This window comes from Crotalus tigris, unplaced genomic scaffold (assembly GCF_016545835.1).
Source record: "Crotalus tigris isolate CLP2741 ecotype Arizona unplaced genomic scaffold, ASM1654583v1 scf7180000017611.44802233496:7321179, whole genome shotgun sequence".
NCBI classification, from domain to species: Eukaryota; Metazoa; Chordata; class Lepidosauria; order Squamata; family Viperidae; genus Crotalus; species Crotalus tigris.
The window spans coordinates 6,404,667-6,424,565 of NW_024096511.1; the positions used below are offsets into that span (position 1 = coordinate 6,404,667).

Genomic DNA, 19,899 nt, shown 5'->3' on the forward strand with positions numbered 1-19,899 from the left:
GTCCATATAGATTAATGGTTGACTAATATTGGGTATGAGGCTATATATTTGTAGTCTAAAAACACAGCTTACATGAGATTCCAGTAAGAGAAGAAAGCCCATTTAAATGCCCACCATATCCTGGCCTAATTTTGCTGCTCACAGCTCTGCCATTTAATCCATTACTTGTGTGAGCATGCTCACTTTGTACTTGTTCTCCGTTTTGGTAGGGGTCGGAATATGACCTCTCTTCTTGAAGGTTGTAAAGTGCTTGCATTGAGGGCATGGCTTGGTGCTTGAGCCAATACGGCCAAGTTCTAGGAAGTATTTATATTTGATGATGTCATCATGTGGCAAATTGAAGAGAATGGTGGTTTCATCCAGATGTTCATTGCACTCTGTAATCGGGCAAGGGATATCTGCTTGGCCCACCTGTACCTGCATATAAACAGAAAAATGTGTTATTAAATAATTTTATGCCACAAAAGTTACCTCACAGAACTATTCAATTCATCTTTTAAGTGAATAGCTAGTCTTCGCTTAACACCTGCCCTGTTTAGTCACCATTCAAAGTTCTGATAGCGCCCTTAAGCCCTCGCACTTAGGACCATCACAGCATTTCCACAATCATGTGATAGAGGTTTGGGTGCTTCACAACCATCAGGATTTATGACCTTCACAGCATCCTGCAATTACACAATCACTATTTGTGTGCTCCAAAGCCACTTTCCAACAAGCAAAGTCAATGGAGAAGCTTATAAAAAATTGAAATTTGGGTGCATGTGATGTCTTACTTAATGATCCCATCACTTAATGATGGAGTTGCCAGTCCCAACTGTAGTCATTAAAGGAAGAATACCTGGTATAAGGCAATGGGTTTAACTTAGTATTAATTTTAATGTGTGTAAATAAATATAAGTCATATTTACAAAATGAAGGTGAAAAAGGCAGAATCTATTAACACCATTATGGGATATAGGAGTTAGAAGCCATGGTCTTCTAGAGTCCAGAAGTTGTTTAGCTCAATAACACAATCAATGTTGAGGGATTGTGGGGAGACTTAATTCTTTAACATCTAAGACAACTTCTGCCACCATATTTTTTTTTTTAAAAAAACTGCCTCCAAAACAAATTTTTAATCTCTCACGTTTGCATATTTTAAATTTTAAAAAATTTAAATTTAAAATTAAAAAAAATATATCAAGAATTATCAGGCAAATTAATCTCTGTTATGTAACAGTGAAAGCTATATATATCAAGTACATCTACATCCAGTGAAACAATATAACAAAACTAGAAACATATATAAAACAGCCAAGAAAAGCCAACAAATCACAACAGTCAATCTTGACACAGGCTCAACCATACACCCAAGGGCCTCAGGCTTGATGACAAAAACCTTTCTTCTTCAAGATCTTACAAAGAGATCAGTAAGGCCAGGGCAAGTCTAATCTCTGGGGGAATAATGTTCCAAACCTCAGGCATCACAGCATAAACAGATCTCTTCCTAGGTCCCTGTGGTGGTAGGTGGGAATGACCTTGTGTGGTGGGGACGAAAAGAGAGATGCGTCTAGGGACGGAGCTCCTAGCTGCATAATGGCAAAAAGAAATTCAGAAAGGATCTTAACTGATCAGTTTGTAAAAAGATTTGTACTTTCAGAGTTAGAAGATTCTTATAATGTAGCCTTAAAATAAAATAGAATTAGCTTATTGTGTTTCCTGTCCAGTCAACCTAGGAAGGCTGACAGTCCCAGCAGATGGCAGCACCTGAGGGGGAGGGGTTCTGGAAAATGCCCTTCCTGCTGGATCTAAAAGAACAAGTTGATTCAACTGAGGAGAGATGGTCTCACGAGTGTAAAAATCCTTATTTTAGGATCTTCCATTTATCCTATGATGAGCATTTATATTTCAACTACCATATGTTGTTTTGACCCAATTAAAATAAATCAGAACAGTTAGAGGGAAAACAGTAGCAAAACAGGAGGTATCAAATCAATTTGTAGAAAAGAAAAAAAAAAACACATTTGAGTTTAGTTACTTTCATATTTGTATTCCACGTTTCCCTCTCACATACATACTTACAGTTAAGGCAGGCAATAAATTAAAATAATCATAAAGGTCAAATTTAAAAAAATTGAAAAAAAGCTAAGATATTCTCTAATATTAAGTATATTCATGTTAAATACATAACCTCATTCAATTGGTGTTTTATGAGATACTCTAATTTTTTTACATAAATGAATAACAAAGCATTCATATATTCTAATACAAATATTTATACTTCAGTTACCATATATCAGCATTTCATTTTCACCTGATAAAATTAAATACAAAAGAGATTCAATAAAAGTTAGATCTTATTTCAAATTATCAATCATAGGACAATATTACTTTATTTTGAGTCTGAGTCAGACCAGGAATAGTAGAAATCAACAGCATTACAAAGAAAAAAGGTAAGATTGTGCAGAGCTTTACCTCTTTCAAAATTTAATTATGGAACCTTTAAAATAATTAACAAAATATGCATTGTGAGTTCAGTATGAAACAAAGATACAATGACTGCTCACCATTACAAAATTAGATCAATAGTATCCAACTATTTAGCTGCAAATTAATTTGGTTTAGTGATTAGATTTGCAGTATTATATAGAAGGTATATACATCATACCAGCAAGAATTGGCCTAGTTTCTTCCTAATTTAAAACTGTTGATTTAAATCACCATGAGACCACCAAAGCTTTAGGTGCAGCATCCAGAGACTTCTAATGTCCATTATCAAAATATAATGTGACAACAGTACAGAATAATTATGTAAAATAATTATGTTAATAATGTTATGGGTTTGTGCTACAATTATGGTCAGTTCAAAAGATAATTCACAGCTATGTAAATACAGCAACTGTCTGCATCTCATTAAAACAGATGTAGTGATTTTTCCACAGCTGCTAGAGGGAGGTTTCCGATACAGTTTACCAGCTATACATTCTGGTAAACAGATGCTGCCTTAATAATGCCCAGACAGGGCTGCATTTGGATTCCTGTACATTTCAAAGCACCATTTCCAAAATGAAACTCAAACACTTCACAGCCTTAATATTTTACTTTATATATTGTATAAGGGGTGCGATGGCTTAACAGTTAAAGATGCTGAGCCCGGCAGCTAGTAAAGGTGACAGCCAGGGGTCGCAACCTGAACACCGTGCAATGGGGTGAGCTCTTATTTGCCCCAGCTCCTGCCCACCTAGCAATTCGAAAGCATGCAAACGAGAGTAGATTAATAGGTACCACTTTATTTATTTATTTATTTATGAGACTTATATACCGCTTTAAGTGCAAGCACTCTCTAAGCGGTGTACACCAGTAAGCAATGTATATATATATTTACATTGCCCCCAACAATCTGGGTCCTCATTTTACCTACCCCGGAAGGATGGAAGGCTGAGTCAACCTTGAGCCGGTGAGATTTGAACCGCTGAGCTGCTGAACACAGTCAGCTAAAGTGGCCTGCAGGACTGCACTCTAACTGCTGCGCCACCTCGGCTCCTTGGTGGGAAAGTAACAGCATACCATGTGCCTCGGCTTATAGTCATGCCAGACAAATGACTAAGGAAAGGTCTTCAGACAACGCTGGCTCCCTTGGCTAAGAAATGGAGATAAGCACCACCCTTCTAGAGTTGGACATGACTGGATAGGGGAAACTTTTACCTTTATCTTTTATACTGTATATTTTATCCTAGCATCACTCGCTACTATGTAGAGTGTAATCCAGCATGGCCAGCAAAAGCCAAGCGAAGGCTTCAACTTGAGAAGTTACATGTCATTGATTTAACCTGGACATTTTGAAATTATGTAAACACAACAGCTTTTAGAGGAACCACCAATAATTGCTGTATTAACCTGTGACAGAACGAGAAATGTTGTCTTTTGGGAGTCCATGTCTGTTGCTAAACTTCAAGCAGTAAGATGATACTGAACATCTCTCTAAATTTGATCTGAAAAGTAAAAGTAGACATTCTTTTGTTCTAAAAGTAGTAATAGATATTCTTCAAATGCCCTAGCCCAAATCCATTCAAGATCTGGAGGTAGGAATCAGTTCTCCAAGTTGAACTTGAGAATAATATCAACAAAGACACAGTATTTCATATTTTGAAGAATATTTTCATCTAAAATTACCTTTTCCAACCTTGTATCCTCTTAAGACTACAAACTGATGAATATAGTGGGAGTTGAATAACAGAACAGCAACACAACAACACGTTAAGAAAAGCTTCTTGAAATGAACTACCGTTATTTATTTAATCCCTTCTCCTAAAATTCCATGCAGAAATGTAGATAAGATGTAAAACAACAATTATGCTAACATCTTTTTTTCTGTTGTAGTAGTGGAATTCCACTGGTCCAATTTCACAATTGCTTAATTTCAACAGGTTCAATGGATTATTCCATCAATATGTTTCATGACCAACAAAAAATATTGATAGTATTTTAATTTCTGCAATTCTTGAACATTCAATAAAACCATAAAGGTTAAATGACTGACAATATTATTCTTATAAGTTACTTTTTTATTATAAAGAAGCAGTGGGCCCCTCAATGTTAGTTGCTGGAATATTAACTGGAAGATACTGTAGAGTTCTTGTTTTTGCTATGACTTCTCTTAGTATGCGGCTGTTCACAGCTATTGTATAGTTACGCCATTAACTTGATTAGAATATTGTTGTTATTGTTGTTATTATTATTATTATTATTCACATCAATGTGAAATTAAAGCTGCCAGTTCTTTGAAGTTGGCCTTCATACACATCAAGTTCTTCCCAAGAACCTAGGATAGCAATGTATCAGCACTGTAAATCCAACCAGTGTAGTCTTTTGTAGTTGGCAGATGAAAATTGTGTTAATGTGTAGATTTTCTAAGTGATGTCTAAGATTTTTTGATATGACATCCAGTGTGCTGATAACCACTGGGACCACCCTGACTGGTTCATGCCATAATCTTCCAACTTCAGCTTTCAGATCTTGATACTTTGTGATCTTCTGCAATTATTTGTCTTCTATTCTACTATCCCCTAGTATTGCCATATCAGTTATCCATGCTTCCTTCTTTTCAACCACAATTAAATCTGGTGTGTTATGAACCACTGTTTGCTTCATTGTTGGCCTCTTGTTAATCTTGGTGCTAATCTCTGCTCATTTGGTGTTGATTGCTGATAAAGAGGTCTTTTTGTTCCCTTTTTGGCTTCTTTTGCTATGAATGGAAATGGTTTCCTAATCATCACATTTCAACAGAGACTGTGAATTGAGAGGCAAATGGTCAAAATATTCATGCATACAATTTTAACATAAGAATAAATTATTTGAAGACTAAAGTTAGGTTCAAAAGTGCCATAATGTATTATATGAAATAACACCACATGGAGGCTTTACTTACATAATTATTTCAAGTATTACTTGCTATTTCAGAAGCAAAAAATAATTATTTTAAAAACCTTAAAAAAGAGGAATCATGAGCAACTAATAAGGGATTACTTTCACACATCCCCACTATCCACTATTTATGATCTATATAAAGCTGAGTTTAGAGAAAAATATCTATATTTTATTTAAAAGCAAGTATCCTGCTAAACACTTTGCAATAAAACATCTGCCCTGCAATATTTAGATCACCATGTATTATGTCAACATACCAAAATGTGTTGAAAATTACACTAATATTTAGATACATTAATTTAACATCTGTGGTACAGAGCACTTTGGGACTAAGATCATACTAAGTTTGGAATAGTGTCATGGGGTCACAAACAAAAAAAAGGATGTTGAGACCTTGGAAAAAGTTCAGAGAAGAGCAACTAAAATGATCAAAGCCCTGGAGACTAAAACATGAAGAATGGCTGCAGGACTTGGCTTTGGCTAGTCTAAAGAAAAGAAGAAACAGGGGTGACATGACAGCAGTATTCCAGTATTTGAAGGGCTGTCACAAAGAAGAGGGCATCAAACTATTCTCCAAAGCAGGACAAGAAACAATGGTTGAAAACTGACCAAAGATAGAAGCAACCTGGAATTAAGAAGAAACTTCCTAATAGTGTGGAACAGCTTGCCTCCAGAAATCATGGGTACTCCATCACTGGAGATTTTTAAGATGAAACTGGACAGCCACTTATCTGAGATGGTATAGGTTCTCCTGCTCAAGCAGTGGGCTGGACTAGAAGACCTCCAAAATCCCTTCCTATTCTATTCTATTCTATTCTATTCTATTCTATTCTATTCTATTCTATTCTATTCTATTCTATTCTAGTCTAGTCTAGTCTAGTCTAGTCTAGTCTAGTCTAGTCTAGTCTAAAATAATGTTATTTAACTTAGAATTAAATTTAGATTTAATTAAAGCACAGGGTTATTCCTGATGCATTTTATAGTTCTCATTTAGTCACATTAAAAAATGTAATTTGGCAAAAACTTTTAGAAGGGCTTTAGGGGCCACACCCAAACTTTTGGAACCCATATAGAGCCCTACAGATGTCATAAGGTGCCTTTTTGCTTCACATTATAGCATTTAGCAAGGAATGTAGCAGGTTCCGCAGCTAGAATTGCCAGGTAATCAGTCAAATGGAGTGATGAACAATAACATTTTACTAATGCTTCATATATAATTTAATATTAATACAGTAATCTAATAACTCTGAAGTACAACTATGGCAACAGTAAGTTACTGTCAGCCCCCCCACACACACACACTCACACAAGCCATCAGCCAGACAAGAAACACAGATGAACTAATTCTACTTCATTGTGACGTTACATTGACAGAATTTTCCAATTACAAATTTCCATCCACCATTTTTAACCATCTGAACAATTAAGAGTGGGTCCTTCCTAATTTTCTGTCACTGATAAGGGGGGGGGACGCCCTGCTTCTCTTGTCTGTTTCCTAGACAGCATTTATTCCCCCCTTTTCCCCAAGGTCATCTACACATTCCATTACAGCTACAGAAATCAATGAGTATGTAGATACATTAAAGCAGCAGTCATCAATAAAGCATGCTTTATTGTGCTGGAGTTGCAATTCCCACATAACAGGGCAACTCTAACACAATTGGAAGGCGATAGCTTGGAGGTTACAATAGTATCAGCTGTATTTAAAATTTGAGTGCAAGGTAAATTAATTCAATGATTAGTGTATAAATTAGTGGTAAGAGACAGCGAGTCACCACAGTCTGAATGTTCCTCTTGCTCTGAATCCCTGGTGTCTAGTTTATCAAGAAGAAAACATCCTTTCAGTTAAAATAGTTCTTGCAGGTGCAACTGACAACAACAACAAAATCTGCTTTAACAATTTTATTATTTTCTCCTTAGGAGTTTTGTTTCCATATAATGTGTCTAAATCCAAAATCAAAATTATTTGAATAGCAACTTTGTTTTCTTTTCAAGACTATTTAACAATGTATTGGAAACTGATTTTGAAAAATAGAAAATATCTCTTCCAATCTTATCATTTATTCCTTCAAAGTATATAAATATCTACAGATTGTGCATATGTTATTTTATTTAGCACAGATAAATATTTCTCACTGCGTACATTTTCATAGCTTAAAGAACCCAACTTTGTAATAGTACCATTTGTCTGAAATTTAATTCAAATTCCATTTGCTTCCAAGCTTGAGTCATAAAAATGTAATGCTGTTAATCATATCAATTAATGTAAAAGTAGAATCTGTAAACTCTTTAATTCAATATTTGTAAAGAACTTCCCTTGCCACATCTTTATCCCAAAACATTAAACATTCTTCTGCAGCAGACTACCTTTTCCTGAAATTCTTCATCTTCAAAACATTTTAATACAGAAATTGAAATCACAAAATGTTCATCTAGCATGAAACATTCTCAATTCCGTAGAACTTAGAATTCTTCCAAAGGGAGCTTTCAGAAACAGATATTGTATCATTTCAGTAACCGAAACTTATTTGGTAAAATGTTAACACACTCAGATTTAAATCCCAAGCAACTTATTTCTGAATTAATGAATTTCCTCTTAATGAAGCAAACTTCATTTCGGTTGCCTTATTATTTTGGGGACAAAACCACAATCATCCTTGGATTAAGGATAGAAAGAATGAACCAATTTCTTCAGACAACCAATTCTACATGATATGAAATGGCTGAAAATAATTAGATACTTTATTTTTACTGAGTCCTTATAGAAAAGGAAAAAAGTTATTATATGACTGTCTACCTTTGATGTCTAAGTAACTTGACAAGTCCTATATTAAAAGCACCTCAAGTGAAATGAAGTAGGGGAGATAGTAGGCAATGATTACCAAGTGCTTGGAACCTCCCCCAAACAAACACATCAGACAGACAAGAATATTGAAGAATATTATTTTTAAACAGAACTAAATTAACTGAATCAAATTTCAGAAGTAGGAACAATTTAATACATTTTACATCAATCTGACCTTATTGCTGAAAAGCCATAGCTATAAGGAAACAAACAAACGGCTATTATAAATAGCCATTATGCATTGTTTTTTACTTTTAACAATTGTATTAAATGATAAGATTTAAAGAACACTTGGTTTCTTACGACAGAGTGTGATTACTTTTATTGGATTTGCCACAGTTTACGATTCTGAGTGTAGAGTTCCTACTCAGCATAAAAACATACAAAAGAAAATAATATAACATATAATTTTATAATAAGATTAGGAGTTAGGAATAAAATACAATCAACTGGTCATAATTAACAACTTTAAAGCTGAAGGGAAAATGTAATCATTTAACTGGCAAGATCTTAATAGACTTCCTAAATTGTCAAAAGGAAAGGTGTTGTTTGAATATCCGAGAAAGCTGTACCATAGGAGGGAGCTACAGCTTGTTCCCTAAGAGGAGCAGTATACTGTATCTAGGAGAACTTCCAAGTTATAAGTCAGGTCAATACATTAGAGACCAACCCAGTCCAGAACTATTGTGGCAAACTGCTCTGGAGTTGAATGGGCTACAAACCCAGAGCCATACCATCCTGAAGAATGTTAAGACTCAAAATCTACCTCTGCCTTTCCAGACCCAAACAGCCTGCAGGTATCTGCACAGATTTCAACCTTAGGTACGGAAAATATTTAAGCCTGGGTTGAAGAATAACTTCACTGCATAACAGCGAAGCCTAGAACTTTTTCCCCATCACTATCAACTGGAACCACCCCTGTAGGAATCACTGTGGAACAGAGCCTCCCAATCCAACTCCTTGGTGGATTCCATAATTGATAGTACTGAAGGGCAATGAGAGAGATCAAACAGCACTAGGAGGATCACACTTCCCCTATCTGGTTTTACTGGAGGTTATCCACAATGCAAACAATGTCATCTTTGTACTGTGCCAAGCCTGAAATCTGATTAAATGGGTGTGATTCCTCCAGGGCTGTCTAACTTGCAGCCCCACCACTTTCTTAACAACCTTCCCCAAAAGAGAAGATTGAAACCATAATTTTTAGAATGCCCATGTAATGCAACGGAAGACCTACTGCTTCCTTCAGGGAGTTGCCCGCTCCTTTACTTAGCAATGCCTTTATTACCACCTCAATATAGGGTTCTAGCACCTCCCCAGAGGCTTTCACCAACTAGGAAGGGAAGAGATTCAGACTGCATGTGGAAAGTCAATGCTGAGGTTCACCCTGTCCAGTTCCTTGCATATTACAGAATCAAAGTCCGCACAGGTAACCTGATAAGATGTAGTCTCAGTCACTTCCTCTGGATTTGCCCAGATGGCATCTAACTCCAAAGAAAGCTAAGTGATTTTGTCCTCCTAAGAAATTTACCACAACGGCCTTCCAGACAATTCTTCTGCCTATCCTTCTCTAGCAGAGTCTGTCCATCCTAGCATTGAATGGCACTTTGCAGACACAGTAAGAGCAGAGAATACCGAGCTTTTGCTGTTCTCGTAACTTATAGGGTAAAGCCAAATATGGAGTTTTACCATTGTCTTGTCACATTAGGTTTTTGTGAAATCCCAATGGCACCCTAGGCATGTTTGTTTGTTTGTTTGATCTCTTTAAAGCTTCTCAGAAAAACAATAAGCTACCAGAATGGCAAAGTAAGAGAGGCAATTCAGTACAATTTCATCTAACACACGGGTATCAAACTTGCCACATCCCGTGATGTGTCGTGACTTTTTTTGCATTGCTGGGGTGGGCGCGACCTCCGTATGATGCAACCGGCCCACCAGCTGGCAGTTTAATCCCTCTGATCTAACACCACTGTTGTCCATTCTATTTCAGCAACCACAGTTAAATATCTCAGTGGAAATGCCATTACAGTCTCAGAAAACTCTTCAAGTGAGTTTGGAAACCACATATTTCCATTGGATTATTTTACATGATGATCTTTCAACTTTTCTTGTATCCGCATTAAATTACAAGTTTCCAACCACAAAATTTTTAGCTAGATAGCATAATAGACCATAAGTGGTGTGGTTGGCAAGCTAAATATGTGCTTTTTAAATTAGGGTAACCCACCAAGTACAATCATGGCTTAATGTGCCTCCTTTTTTTCATTTAATGGCAGCAATCTTTTTAAAATGGCATTCACTATGTTATTGAATCAGATAAGAAACTGTAAACAAGAAAAAAATGACTATTAACATTTTAAAAAATCCCTTTCAGAATTGGTCTTGGTCCAACCCATTTTGGAATTTGGTAATTATGCTGATGTTGGAAGTTTTGCAATAAACCATTCATAGCCTGAAACTGTCCAGTCATGCTGAATTACAAATCTCAGAATTCTCAGTAACCAGAGACCAGGAGCGGAATAGTTTGGGAAAGTTGTTATATACTAGGGCAGGGGTCCCCAACCCTCGGTCCGTGGGCCAGTACTGGGCTGTGACATACCAGCAACTGGTCCGCACAAACAAGTGAAGCCCCATCCGCAAGATGCAGGCAGCACACAAAACCATGCACCATCCGGTCTGTGGAAAAACCTCTCTCTACAGTACCGGTCCCTGGTGCCCCAAAGGTTGGGGACCTCTGTATTAGAGGTCACCTCTAGATGAAATGGGCAGCATATAAATTTCATAATAAATTTCAGCAATTGTTCAAACTAGCATGTATGGTAGGGAAAAAAGAGTAATTTTTGTGGAAAAAGTTCTCTTTCTCTTGCATTGGGCAAGGCCTATATTTACCGGCAGGAAAAAGGGATACAGATGGTCCTCGATTTACAACAATTCATTTAGTGACCAGTCAAAGTTACAACAGCATTGAAAAATATGACTTATGATTGTCTTTCACAATTACTACCTTTGCGGTATCTCCATGATCATGTGATCAAAATTCAGATGCTTGGCAACTGGTTCATATTTAGGACCACTGTTGCATCCCAAAGTCACAGGATCACCTTTTGTGACCTTCTCACGAGCAAAGTCAGTGGGGAAGCCATGTTCATTTAACAACTGAGTTACTTACTTATCAACTGCAGTGATTCACTTAACGGTGGCAAGAAAATTCCTAAAATAGGGCAAAACTCACTTAACAAATGTCTCACTTAACAACAGAAATTTTGTGCTCAATTGTGGTTGTAAGTTGAGGACTACCTGTGTTACATTTGAATCTTCAAACCTGTCTTCCCTCAATCCAGTAAGAGCCTGCTTCGTTATCACTAAAAAGAACATGATAGCTAACGCTATGGGAATTACTTTAATAGCACTGCTTCTGAAGAAATCTCAACCATTTAATTTAAAATTGCACCCCATATACACCATTCTAAGAAAGAATCAAACATAAAAACAGTAAGGTTAGGGGTATGTTAGGGTGCATTTGGTCTCTATACATCTGGTTTGAATTGGGTCCATCAACAGAACAGAATTGGAAGGGACTTTCTTGTCCAACCAGCTGCACAAGCAGGAGACCCTCTACTATTCCAGACAAATGGTTGCCCAAGTCTCTTCTTAAAAGCTTCAGTGATTGAGCAGCCACAAGTTCTGAAGGCAAGCCCTTTGACTAATTGTTCTCAGTGTTAGGAAATACCTCCTTAGTTGTAACTTCTCTGCTTGATTAGTTTCCATTCATTGTTTCTTGTCTTGCCTTTTGTTGCTTTGGAAAATAGGTTGACCCCCTCTTCTGTGTGGTAGCCCCTCAAGATTCACTGGACTATGTTATAAGTAGAATAGCTTTCACTGTCTAAAACAGGTAGAAGTCCAATTTGACTCAAAGATCATGACTCCAAAAAAAAAAAAAAAAGCGTAACTTCTCTATAAGAAGGTATTTCCTCAGATTCAACATAATAAATTGCAACTCCAAATTGTTGGAAACTCAATTTAAAAAGCCTAGGCAATCCATATAATGCAAAAATATTTGAGTTGAGCCATCACAGCATACTCTGAACAGTATATTGAACACAGGGCAGCATTACTTTATAGAAAACATACAGACACACAGAGTGCATTTTCCATACAGTACATACATATCAAGCATTCAACAGCATTCACCGACCTAGTATTACCAGTTTTTTAGGGGAGGAAGACGTGTGCAGTGAAAGGGCTTCAAGAATTATTGGAGCAGCTGTGTGAATGCAGTAAAGTGCCTTAACACTTCATAACATACATATTAGTTAATATTTGGGGGCTATTAATGCACACATTTATGTAATCGATTGAATCCCCACATACCCTGAAACTAGCTTGAGAAATTTAGCCAGTTGTTCTTCTTGCCTTAAAGTACCACACCAAAATAACAACTTAAATTTATATGCTATTTTTATATGCTCTTAGGATAGTTTGCATATTGTTAAAACATTTAGAAACAAAGAAGCAACAGCAGTTCATCATATAATACCCAAGGTAATTCATAGAGAGCTATCTTGATCCGATGATATTTTAAAGGACTATAATCCATAACTTGATAAGAGAAAGTAAGTTCAGTACAGAAAGAAAACACTTCATATATATATATATATATATATATATATATATATATATATATATATATATGGTTGGAAATTAAAAAGGCTAATATATTACCAGATACATTTTTTGTCACACCTGAGCCCTATACAGAAACAATTTAATAAAAAAAAGTTCAATTAATAATTGGCTGGAAAAACTCTGCTGAAGATGTGACTCAGCTTACTCAAAATGATGCCTATTTTTGCCTGCTGACTCCACAGGCTTCTATCGCCAGCTGTTCATTATCTGTCTGACATTGCAGTAGTGTAATACTATTCTCTCAGTTCATTAATAGCATGCAGTATACAGTGTTTAATAAATTTAAATCTGAATAAATTTTCTTTGCACCTATATTTGAAATTATAAGTCACTTGGAAATAAACTACATTCGTATAACAATGTACATCATATAGGGAATCAAACAAATTATTATGTGGAATTTTATAATAAATGATTAGTTCAAATTTTAATATAGAGAGGAATGCTCTGTACAGATCTGTTGTTATTGCAGCCTAGTGGAATTATGATAAAATATATTAAAGAATATGCATAGTTGGAAGAGTTAAACCTATTATTATTAAACAAAGTGTGTGTAATTCATACGCATACACAAAACACAGAAATGTTTCTGCTGACACAGTCATTAGTCAGCAACAGAACAGGAAAGGGAATCTTTTTCCTTGAGAATTTGATTTGATTAAATTTGATTAAAGAGTGAAACATTTTGAAAATGTTTGCCATAGATAGACTTGGACATTTTCCCCATCACTTGACATAATCCTGAAGACTGAAGTAGCTTTAGAATTACTTCTAGCTGAGATCTTAAGTATGTCTTATTCTTCTCACCAGAAATAGCTAAAGAAAAAATTAAGAATATTCTTGCCATAACATTCATTCCTTGTTTAATCACTATATTTAAGGCAACCTTTTCTATACCCTGCACCCCAGAATGCTTCTGATATATTTTCGCACTCCTTACAAAAGTTCAAAATAACAAATTATGCATATACACTGTAATTTTGAAACTTCTAAACCCAAGTTTTCACACCCCCTGGAATATCATCTCACCCCCAGGGTTTGCAAGCACCCCTGGTTGGAAAACCCTGATCTAAGGCATACAAGGGTCAATTCATTACAGGCACCGTGTAGGTTCACATGTTAAATTAAGCTGTGGTTTTTTTAACTATATTTTGTTGAAAAAAAAATACAATTGCCTAGTTTCACACATTGTTTTATGCCTGTCAAATACCACAATAGCTGGATGCACATAAAATGCTATGCCCAAAGCAAACAAATATAATTATGGCTTATTGTGATGTCTCATTTTCTTATTGTGTATTATTGCCTTGTATAATCCAGTTATTTCCTATTACTTGGTTCAAGACAGCACATGACCAACCCATGTTTTGAACTATACTGCTGATATAATGTTATCATGCAAAATATTTCCTATTTCCTGGCCAAGCTATGCTGAAGGAGCTGACACAATTTTGTGTATCAAAAATGAGACAAGAACCAATTACATGCACTTTTATCCTACCTAATCTAGAAGGCATTTCTAAGGTGCATTCTACAGAATACAAAAAAGGCAAGACAGGGGCTAAACCAGTGGTGGGATTCAAATATGAGAATAACCGGTTCTCTGTATGGATGCCATTCTGGGCTTGGGTAACAAAAAAATAGCTACTGGTTCAGCTGAAGTGGTACGAACTGGCTGAATCCCACCACTGGGCTAAACGCAGTGCACATCATATTTTTCAAATATTAAAAAAAACCTTTTTGTTTAATTATTTAGTATATTTAAACAAACATTTGCTCAGGACTTTGCGAGATGAGGACCTACAACCCTAATTGTCTAAAACAGTATGTGTTACTGTTGGTCACTATGACCTTGATTTAGTGCTTCTAGTATTCAAAGGTCCTTCAAGCCCCAGCCCCATTTCAAGGGTCTTCAAGTGATCAATACAGATAAGCCATCTCAACAGATTGTCTCTAAGGTTAAGCACCTTAAAAGTAATTGTCACTTCAGATGCAAAAAAAAAAAAAAAAGCAATCCTATTCAGTTCAATTTATTATTATTTCAGTAAAGACGTATACCATTAAGATTTGGAGTGAGTGAAAGCTTGATACTTAGATAAAATCAACATCTGTACCCGTAATTCTACTGTATACGGTGGTATGAGCTTTAATTGACATTTATCAGTAACTGATACCCCCTTTCCCCAATTAGTATTTTAAATATTTTATTGTGTTCGCTGGGTTATGGAAAACACCTCTCTGTACTTTCTAGAACAAAGAAAAGTCACAAATGATAAACAATGTAACACTGACCTATTCCCAAAGATGTTGTAAGATTGAAGGAATAATATTACTGTCATGTTATATACTATTTTTAACTTTCCTTCAACATACAAACTTAAGTGCCAGCAGTATAGTAAACATACAACTAAACTATATAAGCATACAATAACTATTTTTCCATTGTGACCAAAAAATCACTATGAAATTAAATTCCTTTTTATAATTCAGGTATTTGTGTGTATCTGTTTAAAATTAAAATTAAGCACAAAAATATCTTTCAAGATAAATTACCCTGCCTCTTGGTCAACTGTTTGGAATAATGTCACTAGAGTCTCAAAATTGCCCAGTTCCCTCAGCCTCTGGGGAAATTAGGAAAACAAAAATTATTGGGAAATTTTATAGAATAAAATGAGGAAGTCTGCCTATTAGTAGGCATTACCAGCAAGCCAACATTCCACCTATCCTGAAAGACCTGAATTTTCTATCAAGTTAAATAATACACTTTTAAAAAAAGAAGACCATCAAGACTAGCAACAAAACAAAACAAAAACTGAGCACAGGATTTTATTTTTACTGGAACAAGAGAACAAATGTAAAATATTAATTAACCTTTCATCCAATTTCATATCCCAACGATTCAGTTTAAAGATACCACAAAAATGTAGTCATAAAGAGGACATGTTTTTTGTCAATCATGTAGATAAAACTCCTGTAGTGTCTCAGATTCTTTGATATAAATATGGAGGTGGAATTCTTCTTTATAGACTACTATTAGATTACTTAGCCACATCACTCTTGAATAGCTTGCTCCTATATCATAGGGCTGTTAATATGTATAAAAATTATTTTATCTTACACTCTTTTCTTTATTTTGTCTGAAGATTCTTTTATTTCTGATATTTGTAATTTGTTCTAGGAGTATTCTCACATGAATAGAGAGTATAAGAGCTTTAAATACTTTGATGTATATATAGAAAATAGAAATAAAAGATCATGTTGATCTTTAAACATTTTTATGAATATAAAAATATCTTCAATAGAGCTTAGAGTATCTTGGTTAAATACATATCCAAGTTATTTGCCTGATTAAAACTGATTAAAAGTTTTAAGCTGGAAAGTCAATTACTGACCTGATTCATCTAACCTGGTAAGTCACAGTTTATTAGCTAAATTACGATTATCTGGGTTCACAATATTAATTCATAACATGATTTGTGTAATCTATGCAACACATTTGCAAAACATAGCTATGGCTTAGCAGAATGTATGAACCTAACTCAGAAAATTATAGTTAAAACAAGCCTTGGCTTAGGTCACAGTGTTTCTCAACCTTGACAATTTTAAGGCATGTGGACTTCAACTCCCAGAATTCCACAGCCAGCATTGAGTTGAAGTCCACATGCCTTAAAATTGTCAAGGTTGAGAAACACTGGAGCCTTAGGATAAGAATGAACTCAGCAAACCTCTCTTGTAAAAATTATGGTGATATCATCAACTATGAGATAAAAGGGAAAAATGCAAGCAAAAATGTCAGCAATATGTTGATAGGATCACTTTTTGATAAGTAAACTAGCATTATAGAAGACACAAACTTCAGGCTGCTAATTTTACTAATCTCACTCTTGCATCCTTTTTTTTCTTTATTAGCTTGAACAGTTTTGGGAAAAACTGAAAAGCCTTTTCACCTACGGTACTATAACTTTCAAGGTCCCCCCCCCATCTTTACAGAGGAATAGATCCATTTATATCTTTTTTTTTTTAATTTACTATTCCTGCACTGATTTTAACTTTAAAAGAAATGCAGAATTGAACTCTGGTGAAGACAGTCCTTGGGAGAGAGAAAATCAAAACACAACACAAAGTATAGCTAACATTTTAAAAAAAATTGCAGATGTGTCTAGATGTGCGTCCCATAGGAGGAGCTGCAGTTATATGATTTGCAACAGAACTCAAGCATTAGAGCAGCAATGGATTGTTGATATTGAGAAAAAAGGAAAGGAATGATTCACAAGAAAATGCCAAATGTCATATGCCATTTCCCATAGCACTCAGTAAAGTTAAAAAGTCTCCTTCAAATTGAGCTTGATTCTCAATGACTACGGTAACTACATGGCTAGGTCCATGTAGTTTTCTACATAACAACGTGGAAGAATTTGTTATCTTCTTTGAAGATGTTTCCACCTCCATCCCCACTTTCTATTTCTTCTATTCCAGCGGTTCTCAACCTTTTCTTCACCATGGACTCCTTTTAAATACCCTTTGTGGCCACAGACCATGGCAAGGGACCTGCAAGACTTAACTCAAGATTTAAATAACATTTCTTCAAGCTTTCGCAGACCCCCTGTGGGCCCCCAGGCATTGGCAGACCACAGGTAGAGGACCACTTTTCTATTCCATATCTCTCCATACATGCTCTAATCTGATCTGGTCCAACCTAGTGTAAATTCAAATTCAAAAAAAGGCTGCATTACCTTCTCACTGCACTGCCTCTATGACAGATAAACACTCAGCTGATACCAATCACCACTCTCTCCCCACACAAAAGAAGCAGGAGGCTTCAAGGAAAGTATAACATTTGTGTCTTTTAAAAACACGGGTGTTTCCCCCCCCCCCCAGGAGTTCTGTGTACTGGACCAAAGAGAAATGGGAGGAGAAAGGAAGAACAGGAAATTCAGGGATAAGGGGCTGGAACAGGAAGTGTGTGTGGGGTGGTCATGGTACTGATAGAAAAGATGATACTAACTAAACCATGTGGAGGATAACAAGAAATGAATTCAGGCATTCAACTTAGGAAAGACATGCTGTAAAAAGGAGGGGCATTCCACATTTAAGAAGCCCTAGATCACACACGAAAAAGGAAAACAAGACGGCGGGAATCTAAGGATTAGAAGAAGATTAAGCCAAGTCTTCCCTGCCTTCCTGACTGGAAGCTTCATCCCCTAAATACAATATAGGCGTGTCTGTGGCTCGGGTAGAGAGCAGATTTCCACGGACCGGGAGGAAAGAATTCTGCACATGTGCCGAGCGCTAATCCCCGCACGGATTTTACAGACGCCCGCAGGAGACAGAAGAACGGCCAACTCGGGATCGCCATAAGAGGCAAACAAGGGAGAGGAGCCTCCCGGCGAAGACCCCACGCCTGAGGGCCTTTGGGGAGGGGGAGGCATCCCCCAACCGATCCGGGGAAAGGGAGAGAAGGACAGGCCAAGGGCAACTGCGCAAAAGCTGTCTGTACCCACTTGCGAGCTGAGATAGCGCTTGAGGCACGCTTCGCAGACCGGCTTCTTGCAACACGGCAGCGGCTTCAGGGGCTTCTCCTCCAGACAGACGCGACAAGGGAGCACCAGGAGGGGGCCGGAGATCAGCCCGGAGAAAGATTCGGGCAGAAGATACAGGTCAACCTCGACGTTTCCGGAAGGGGTCCCTTTTCCTCCAGCTCCCACTACACTTGGCTGGGAGGGCGGCGGCGAGACAGCGGGCGGGGGGTCTTCTTGTCGGCCCTCTCCTGGAGTTGGAGGAGCAGGCGGGCCGTCGTGGGACAGCTCGCTCTCCGCACGGGAGATGGGCCTCAAAGGAAGCCGGCAGCTGTTGCTACTTGGTGCTTTCGAACGTGGACCCTCCTCCAAGGGAGCCCCGCCACCGTCGCCGGCCTCCTGGCCTTGCGGTTCAGCAGGCGGCGGTCCAGCATCGTCCTCTTGCTGTGGCCTTGGTGTCCTTCCACTGACTGTGGGGAGCGGAGTTTGAGTCTCCGTGCCGGAGAGACGCGGCTCGGGGGCGGCTCCGTCTGGCTCCGGCGGGGAGCTCGCCGTGCTAAGACGCTCCCCCATGCCCACCGCCCCTGCAGCCACCCGCGCTGAGGCTGCTTCCCATCCAGTTCCCAAGCCGGAACTGGTCTTCACACCCAAACCACGAGAGAACTCCTTCCCGAAACGACCGTCGGGATCCCTGCAAAGCAAGCCAGGCGGAGCAGCCACTCGCAGGTCTCAGCGCCGAGGACCCGACGCCCTGACGCGGCACCGCCTCCTCCTGTTCGACTCGCCGAGTTCAAAGCGAAGTAGCTCCGCCCCCCGCGCCGCGCGCGCACGACACACCGCCTCGTATTACCTACCTTCCTCTTTGCGGGATTGTATCCAGCTCGCTGACGCTCCTACCATCCCCCCCCCCTTCGACGTTTCAATTCAGTCATAATAATGCCACCTTTCTCTTAGCTTGTGTGTGAATGGAACATATGTGCAGCCTAGATTTCTTTTTCTCGAAAGGGATTGTTTTTGAAAGAGCCTTAGTTTCCCTGAACTCGCTTCCTCATTTGATTAGCTTCCTTTTCAGATAGTTGAAGTTATGCAGGTTTAATCAAAAGTGGGAGGGAAAGGGGGGGGGGGCGGGGAGGAATCAAAGTTGTTAAACTGAATAAACATGATATTTATATATTATTTTTATATCGTATATTGAGATACTCATCACCGATTTACCTTCATTTACCTTAAGCCACAGCCTGGCTGATTTTGATTAGCCAAGCTGTGGTAAGGAAAGTTTATTCAACAACGTCATTTTAACCCACGATCAGTTGAGTAAACGAAAGAAATCAAACAGGGCTGCTGCCGTCACTAAGGGGGATCAGGAAAAAAACAGAAGGTAGCTGAGAAATGCTATCTTATAGCAAAAAACAAAAAACAAAAACCAACCCCTCACCTGATTCAGGA

At 37.6% G+C, this 19,899-nt stretch overlaps 1 protein-coding gene across 2 annotated transcripts in view; it reads right to left on the minus strand.

Annotated features, from left to right (window-relative positions):
• Positions 1-19,452, minus strand: part of RNF217 (ring finger protein 217) — a 52,007-nt gene extending 32,555 nt beyond the window's left edge. Inside the window, exons 1-2 of one of the 2 annotated variants that reach the window (XM_039325322.1) lie at positions 18,439-19,452; positions 184-417 (exon numbers count right to left, since the gene is read on the minus strand). In XM_039325322.1, the coding sequence (XP_039181256.1) occupies positions 184-417; positions 18,439-19,026 (822 nt within the window). In that variant the 5' untranslated portion in view covers positions 19,027-19,452. The remainder of the gene's footprint in view (positions 1-183; positions 418-18,438) is intronic. The other variant, XM_039325313.1, reaches the window with a different exon arrangement.
• Between the last annotated feature and the right edge of the window lie 447 nt (positions 19,453-19,899).